General features: G+C 40.9%; 1 protein-coding gene across 1 annotated transcript; it reads left to right on the top strand.

Annotated features, from left to right (window-relative positions):
- Nucleotides 1-2343: 2343 nt before the first annotated feature.
- Nucleotides 2344-4619, top strand: LOC308170478 (hemoglobin cathodic subunit beta-like). The gene is made up of 3 exons (XM_080545266.1): nt 2344-2715; nt 2832-3054; nt 3375-4619. The coding sequence occupies exons 1-3, from the start codon at nt 2624-2626 to the stop codon at nt 3498-3500; spliced, it is 441 nt and encodes a 146-aa protein (XP_080401392.1). The 5' UTR covers nt 2344-2623; the 3' UTR covers nt 3501-4619.
- Nucleotides 4620-8933: the final 4314 nt, after the last annotated feature.

Below are 8933 nucleotides of genomic sequence, written 5' to 3'. Positions count from 1 at the left end.
CTCCATTACTACCTGACACTTCAGACTTCCTTTACACGGGAAATGGAATCTATAAAGGATACAGTTTGTGAGGGATTCAAATAACAGTAAAAAATGTGACGACCAACCCCGTCCTCCCCTATATACATTTTTACCATATTATCATTATTGTTATTATTATTATTATTATTATTTTAGCCTATACTTCTCATTCAGACGGCAACATCACACGGTGATGACACACAATATGCCTTTGTGCCTCATCACGGCTCAAAGGTGTCTCTCTTGGTTTAATCAGTCATTCTTCACACAAGTTCCTGCTTGTCGTCGTCGCCGCTCTCGGCAGACAGTACCATAGAGCAGCACTCAGCATCAGTATGGAGAGAGAGGACACTTCAACAGTTTGTGCGGCTGGAAATCCATAAACATTGACTTAAAATAAACAAATGAACATTAACTTAAAAGCATGCATGTTTCTGCTCTATTTTTTTTTGAAAGAATGTATACCATTATTATTCATGATTATGATTATATGTAGGCTACAGTGTTTCCTCCAGGAATTTTTCCAATGGTGGCGGGTGGCCGTGGCCGCGCGCGCAGCGCGCGCGATTTTTTTGCGTGCACGCGCATGAAACGCGCACGCGCGCTCAAAACAAGGTTTTTTTTCTTTTTTTTTTTTTTTCTAATCACAGCCAAAACTAGAGGATGGCCAAAAAATAAAAAAAATGAATATACAGAATATAAACTTGTGACTGACAGTCACATATACACACAAAGATCATCAGCTATAATATAATACGAAGTAGGCCTACATGAGCACAAAAGCGGCTAACGTTACTGATTAACTGTTTACTGTAGTGCAGAGAGATGGTAGTCGTAGGCGGCGTATCAAATGACAAAGCTAAACGTTTAATGAAGGACATGAACGATTGTCAACAACACACTCAAGCAGTAAATAGAACAGTCTAAACAACTTGGGTACTACGGACGGAACAATAGTCTCAACCTATAGTTCCGTGCGTGAATTATGTCAACCCACCACATTACAGAAGTAAAATCACAGTCAGATGGAGCATTCGGTAAACAGCTGAGTATCAGCTGAGTTAAAGAAAACAAACTCTTACCTTTGATGAGACCCACATGAGCCCTGTTTTCCCGTACTTCTCCCGTGTGTCTCTTATTGTCCAAATGTTCCCTGAATTTTAGCTGCATGTTTTTCCAGCATGTAATTCCGTTGTCAATAAAAAAATCGTCTCCCCTTCTTTTCCCCTTGACAATACTGTGTCGTTGCTAAAGTGACGGCACATAAGAATCGTTTTTTGACTTGCTAATGTCTGCTAACGTAGCACTTGAAACTGGCGCCGTTCTCTGGACTGCAGCTGCTCCCGCGTTAGCATTAGCATCCATCTTTTCTTCTCCCTTCTCACCGTCACGAGCTCAAATGACACTTGTCGGCCGATCTAACTCTTAACACTCACTTACAGGACTTCTGACACCATGTCGTGTTATTCTATTAAACATACACGTGAGTCCTTCTGTATTTCAATGTAAGTGTCTTTATTTTAACTCGCTCTGTAAGCTCTACAATACCGGTCTCTTGTTGTCTCGTCGTAACCTGCCCACCTGACCTGGGGGGTATTCCATCAACGTCGCTAAAGGAAAATCCTGGCTTATTTTTGATAACTCTCGCGAGGCCTATCAGAATATGCCTGGATATTTGTAAGAACTCTCGCGAGATTTATCAGACTAAACCTGGATTTTCCCTTTAGCGATGTTGATGAAATACCCCCCGGATGTCACTACGGTGGCCTGTACACAATAACAATAATACCACAGTTCACATTTAGACCAATCAGGAGCCCTTGTGTCACGTCGTCAACTGAATGTCATTAATCTGATTTTGGATCAGCGGTTAGAGAGAGATGGGCGTGGATTTAGGTGCACTTTTAGTCAACATCCATTATAGCGCTGATCTAGGATCAGATATATTTTAATCAGCTAAAATGTTCAGATTTTATTTTATTTATTTTTTTAGAACTTTTTTTTTTTTTTTTGTTGTGGACTGAATCAATTCGTGGCGGAGGAAATTCCATCGTGGCGACCCGCCACCAATAAATGCATGTAGAGGAAACACTGGGCTATTTAATATTAGCTATTCTTAGACGACAACATCACACGGGAAGATAGCGCCTTCAGAACTGCATTTGTCTCCTTATTGTCGGAACTAGTACCCAACAGGGCCGGTTCTAGATTTTTGTTTTTGTTTTTATGTTGCATGACTCGCTGTGTAAAGAAGCTGTCACGTGTATTTGTTTATGAGGATGAGGATCCCCGTCAGCTGTGCAACCTCGTCCTGTGGTCTATATGATTTCATAAAAATAATTATTATACAAAAATGTATGATGGCCAATGATATATATATATAGCCTTCTGTGCATGAAAACAACTGGTTTAGGTCATAATTATATTTAGGCTGTTTTGTACAAAGATGGACGGTCAGTGCACCACTGAACTGAACATCCTGCTCCGGAGAGCGAATCACCTGTCAGCTCTTTAGCGGGGCGGAGAGCGCTGGCATACGTTGCTTGTCAAAGTGGCGGTTAGCTGAGCACTTGTGGCTACGACCCAGAAACAAACTGACAACATGGTTGTCTGGACAGATAGCGAGTGTAGCACCATCGCTGATGTTTGGGGCAAAGTCAACGTCAACGAGGTTGGACCACAAGCCCTGGCGAGGTAGGCCACATGTGGTCTTCATGAAGCTCCGGTCTGGGAGACGGAACGACAGCACATAACACGGTCACTTTCTCCTTGACAGAATACTCACATATTCATCCTATATGTTCATATAGAGTTCTGATTGTGTACCCCTGGACTCGGCAATATTTCGACTCCTTCGGTGATTTGTCCGACGCAGATGCAATCCTGGCCAACGCCAGAGTAGCTGCCCATGGAAGGGTGATCTGCGGGGCTCTGGACCAGGCTGTGAGACACATGGAGGACATTAAGGGCCCCCTCGCCGAGCTGAGCCTGCTGCATTCCGAGAAACACAACGTCGACATTAGCAACTTCAAGGTAGGCCGTCCGTCCTCTGCAATAAAAGCTATGATTTTAGATTAGATTACATTCAACTTTATTGTCATTGCAGAGTCACAAGTACTACTATACAACGAAATGCAGTTAATCATCTAACCAAAAGTGCAAATAGTGAAGTGATATAATGATATATAGTGAAGTGAGAATGTGATATAAACATGACAATGATAGTGATAGGTGGCTACATTTCTGCCGAAGGCCTAGTGCTAAGATTATTTCAAATGTTTAATCGACCAAATATAATGGGGAAACGAGTTTGTGTCCTGAATATTGAATAAACAACATGTTTTGATTCACAGCTGTTATTCGACTGCCTCATTATTGTCTTCGCTGTGAAGTTCGGAGACGCGTTCTCGCCTCAAGTCCAGGCGACCTGGCAGAAGTTCCTGGCTGCTGTTGTGGAAGCTCTCACCAGTCCGGACTAAGACAAATACACATACACAAGGTGTTGTAGTTTTTAGTATGATTAATTAAAAGAGTTAAAGCCAAATCTGAGGACGCAGTTCTACGTCAATCTCTGATTTCACTTCCAACATCTTTTTGTCTCTTTGTATACTTCTGTAGTGCAGGGAGTTTTTATGGTCGGATTCCTTCTTCTAGCATTATGACTGTCAATGCGATGACGGATGGATAGATGATTCACATAGACAAATGTTTTAAGTCGCTTTCGATAAAGGCGTCTGCTAAATGTCTTAAATGTAAATGGGTAGCTCAACAGAATAATGTCAATATCTTTTCTAGCCTATACACATGCCCATGCCCGTGCATGTACGCACAATTAAATAATAACATGTATGGAAGCCTAATATTTATTTTTAGGATTACTGTATACATTTGGGCTAGGTATCAAACGCATTTAGGGATTGGCTATAAGAACGTAAGCCCAAATTTGCTTGAGCAAAATAATGGTGAGCAGAACAAAACCGACTTAACTCAGAATAGCCTACTCTCACTGTTTGAAAACACAGTGATATATAGCTTTAGGAAACAGTCTACAAATGTATTGCATATCATGCAAACACTATACTAAACTCACATTGGATTATTTCTCATCCGGTCTATTAGAAATATTACAGTTAAAATGGTCGTAGATTTAATTCCCTTTTACAGCGCAGGATCTTTTTGATTGGGAAGACGCCCATGGTCGTTCAAGGACAGCAAGAGGACGTCACGAAAGGACAGAACGTGTCACGTTATATGGCTCCGAATTAAAATGGGTGGAAACGGTCTGCATGTCCTGATAAACAAATGCTTAACATCATTTTGAACGTAGATAACGACCGACCAAATAACATTGATCGAGTAATGAAGTCTATCAAATAAACTACAGCAATTTCTTTCAATTTCTTTGCTACGTTTTCTTACATTGGCTTGGTTCTATAATTCAATGGAAGGTTGTTTTCCCATTACATTCATGCAAACACTAGGCTTCTAAACTCCCATTGTATTATTTCTCTTCCGATCTATTAGAAATATTACAGTTAAAATGGTCGAATTTGTTAACAAATCGGAGCCACAAATGTTATTCTCCCTTTTACAGGATAATCTCCAAGAATCGCCTCCTCGGAGATGCATAATGTAGGCCTATGTCTTCAGGCCATATGAATACATAATAAATACATATACAATAAGATGGTGTTTTCTCTAAATAAATTAAATTCCTTAATATGCTTTTATTTATTGTGACATCTTTGATCAGGAAAATTATACAAACTCGAAACCCAGTCGCTCTGGGGGCTGGTTTCTGCAGAAATACGGTCTTGTTATCTGGCTGTACTAATTAATGTATTAATACAAATGTTGTTATCTGGCTGTACCAGCGTTTGACCACCTGTTTGGACGAAGATACGTAAAAAACGCAAACAATACAAAAGAGTACAAAACAACATCATGCACACAATGTTGTATTTAATGTCGTGTATTGTGTAGTGTATTTAATGTAGTGTATTTTGTAGTGTATTTAATGTAGTGTATTGTGTAGTCTGTCTTGTCTCAGAAAACAACTGAAGAGCTCCCCACCACTGTACTGAAAACAAATTCCAGCAACCTCGGTTGTGGCAATAAAAGGATATTTAATCCTCATTCGTATACTGCTCTCTGCTGGGCGAAGGACAGAACACACCCTTATCCTCACAGGAAATAACTGAAGTTTGTCACGAGGAAAGCAGTCTCTGTAACAGGTATCTATAAAATAAATAAATAATGTATACAGTAAACACGGTTTACCTCTCCAGTTAGTGTTTTGATTACTCTACTATAAGTGTAATGAATTCAGAGTGTTGAGTGTTGTTATTTTTTAACCATTTCTAAATTGCTATGATTAGATTAGATTAGATTAGATTCAACTCAACTTTATTGTCATTGCAGAGTACAAATACCAGACAATGAAATGCAGTTTAGCATCTAACCAGAAGTGCAAATCCAGATATAAAGGATGATAGTGATAGTGATAGGTACAGTATGACAAGCACAGTAGTTAGAGGGGAGGATAGTAGTAAGCTATGATCAGTTAAGGTATCTATGTACAGGATGGTCTATACAGATGTATAAATAGAGGATATATCAAAAAGAGGTATGTGCACTGTGCAAAAAATATGGTATGTGCAAAAGTAGTATTTGTAAACAGCAGTTTACACACAGTGACTGGGTGGGGTGGGGGATATTGAGAATCAGTGTACCCCATGTTGAGGGGGGGGGGGGGGGGTACACTGATTCTCAATATCCCCCACCCAGTCACTGTGGACAACCAACCATTAAATATAGTAGTAGTTGAAGTGTGTAGTAGCAGTAGAAGTGTGTAGTAGTAGTAGTAGTAGTAGTAGTAGTAGTAGTAGTAGTAGTAGTAGTAGTAGTAGTAGTAGTAGTAGTGGTAGTAGTAGCAGCAGTATAGTAGTAGTAGCAGTATAGTAGTAGTAATAGTAATAGTAGTAGTAGTAATAGTAATAATAATAATAGTAGTAGTAGTAGTAGTAGAAGTATATTAGTAGTAGTAGTAGTAGTAGTAGTAGTAGTAGTAGTAGTAGTAGTAGTAGTAGTAGCAGTATAGTAGTAGTAGTAGTAGTAGTAGTAGTAGTAGTAGTTATAGTAGTAGTAGTAGTAGTAGTAGTAGTATAGTAGTAGTAGTAGTAGCAGTATAGTAGTAGTAGTAGTAGTAGCAGTATAGTAGTAGTATAGTAGTAGTAGTATAGTAGTAGTAGTAGTAGTAGTAGTAGTAGTAGAAGTAGTAGTAGTAGTAGTAGTAGTAGTAGTAGTAGTAGTAGTAGTAGTAGTAGTAGTACTACTATACTATTGATGATGTTTCCAGTTATGGACAATGACATAATTCACTAAGTATGATTGTATTGTGTATATTGAGCCCTTTAAGACTGTGTTGCAGTTGTGATGCATTAGGCGGTGTGGTTAACGTACGTCAGCATTTGGTGGTATGGCTAGCGTACATTAAACCAACGACTCCATTCTAACTGAAGGAGATGATGAGAACCAGCTGGACGGAAGCAGCACGAACAGCCCAACATCGTGTCAGGTGGAGGAGTGTCATGGATGTCCTCTGCCTCCGCATGGAGAGGAGGGCCTAAGTAAGTAAGTAAGTACGTAAGTCTTTTCTGACCAAACCAACCTAACCGGTGGCGCTGGGTGCGGCAGTAACTGTTGGCTCACTGTCTAATCTGTCTGGCATCCAGCCAGATCAAACCGGTTTGGCATGATGGTATTTCCTTGTAAAATGTGACACACTGGGTGTCACTGTGTGTGTGTGTGTGTGTGTGTGTGTGTGTGTGTGTGTGTGTGTGTGTGTGTGTGTGTGTGTGTGTGTGTGTGTGTGTGTGTGGGGGGGGGTGGTGCCACCCAGTGTGTTTTTGAAAAGCTGAATACTGTTATAGTGAGGCTTACAGTCTTTCTAGGTTGCTTGACCATATTTGTTGTTGTTGTTGTTTGAGAATTGCTGGCAGGCGGACCTTATCACCATACCGTATCACATTTTACAAGTGGATGTTGGGTTAATAGGAATGAAGATTCTGCATCCTATCAAGAGTGTGGTTACCATACATTAAACCAACAACTCTATTCTAACAAAACTAACCCAACCTAACACACCTAGTGGATGTTGGGTTAATGACTGTGGATTCAGCATAGTATTCTTAGTAGTATAAGTGGAGGAGATGATTATGAGCCACAACAAAAGATCAGGAACCTCGTCTGGGGTAAGGTCAGGACCCTGGGGTATTGGGGTAAGGTCAGTACCCTGGGGTATTGGGGTAAGGTCAGGACCCTGGGGTATTGGGGTAAGGTCAGGACCCTGGGGTATTGGGGTAAGGTCAGGACCCTGGGGTATTGGGGTAAGGTCAGTACCCTGGGGTAATTCACTGGGTATTTCTTTCCCAGTGAATAATTACCGCCTTACCTCAGCGACTTTGTTGCTGAGCAAAAATAATGGACAATGGACATAGTGCCAAACTGGTTTGATTGGGCCGGTTGCCAAGGAGACCATCAGACAGTGAGCCAGTTACTGCCGCACCCAATGCCATTGATTGATTATTATTGATTTAAGTCGCTGAGGTAAGGCGGTAATTATTCACTGGGAAAGAAATACCCAGTGAATTACCCCAGGGTACTGACTTTACCCCAATACCCCCTGACTTTACCCCAATACCCCCTGACTTTACCCCAATACCCCAGGGTCCAGACCTTACCCCTGACGAGGTTCCTGATCTTTCGTTGTGGCTCATAATCATCTCCTGCAACCTGCCTGTAAGAAAGTTGAGGACAATTCCACTTATACTACTAAAAATAGTATGCTGAATCCACAGTCATTAACCCAACATCCACTAGTTAAATGATCTATGCTTACATGGTATTACAGGCATTGACACAACACTAACATGTAAGCCTGTGAGTAACAATACAAGCAAGCAACCTAGAAAACCAGAAAAACGGCTTAAACATTAATTCAGGCCAACAATCTGGGAGCTCCCTGTTTACTGCAACTGTAATCCTCTAAACGTCTCTCGTCTGGCTCTCCTACTCTCTATCTACGTATCTATCTATCTATCTATCTATCTATCTATCTATCTATCTATCTATCTATCTATCTATCTACCAATCTATCTATCTATCTACCAATCTATCTACCTATCTATCTATCTATCCATCTACCAATCTATCTATCTATCTATCTATCTACCAATCTATCTATCTATCTACCAATCTATCTATCTACCAATCTATCTATCTATCTATCTATCTATCTATCTATCTATCTATCTATCTATCTATCTATCTATCTATCTATCTATCTATCTATCCATCTACCAATCTATCTATCTATCTATCTATCTCTCTATCTATCTATCTATCTATCTATCTATCTATCTATCTATCTATCTATCTATCTATCTATCTATCTATCTATCTATCTATCTACCAATCTATCCATCTACCTATCTATCAGATAGTGGCAAGAACTGAGCAGGAACGCCTTAACATAAAGGCGGTGTCCCAGTGGGGTGTAGGGGCTTCGTAGGTTCCTCAGCTGCTCGCCTACTCCGTGACATAGGATGCACAGGAGCAAGGCATCGGAAAGTCATGAAAGAGCTGGCTGAGGAGGCGGAGAAAGGCAGCTTCTGGCTGTGGCTAAGAAGGAAGCATAAGGGTTGGGGGGCGAACAACACCTAGGGCTTCAGCAGGGGGTGGCAGGGAGAGATCCCTGCCATCGCTCCGCCACCAGGAGATGTACTGGTAAAGGAGCGAAACGTCAATGACTGGTGGTCCCCAGCTGATGACCCAGTTAGGCCCACATAGGTGTTCAGTGAGGTGTCACAGCACACCTGTTCTAAAGGCACTGTTGGAGGTGCGTCAGGCAG

This window comes from Nansenia antarctica (genome assembly GCF_963989245.1).
Source record: "Nansenia antarctica genome assembly, chromosome: 1".
Classification (NCBI taxonomy): Eukaryota; Metazoa; Chordata; class Actinopteri; order Argentiniformes; family Microstomatidae; genus Nansenia; species Nansenia antarctica.
This window is presented reverse-complemented; position numbering and strand designations above follow the sequence as displayed.

Excerpts from the sequence above, each read along its gene's own strand:
- LOC308170478 (XM_080545266.1), top strand. The coding sequence starts at position 2,624 with ATGGTTGTCTGGACAGATAGCGAGTGTAGCACCATCGCTGATGTTTGG. Across the intron at positions 2,716-2,831 it reads GGACCACAAGCCCTGGCGAG|AGTTCTGATTGTGTACCCCT; the intron begins GTAGGCCACATG and ends ATGTTCATATAG. Across the intron at positions 3,055-3,374 it reads TCGACATTAGCAACTTCAAG|CTGTTATTCGACTGCCTCAT; the intron begins GTAGGCCGTCCG and ends TTTGATTCACAG.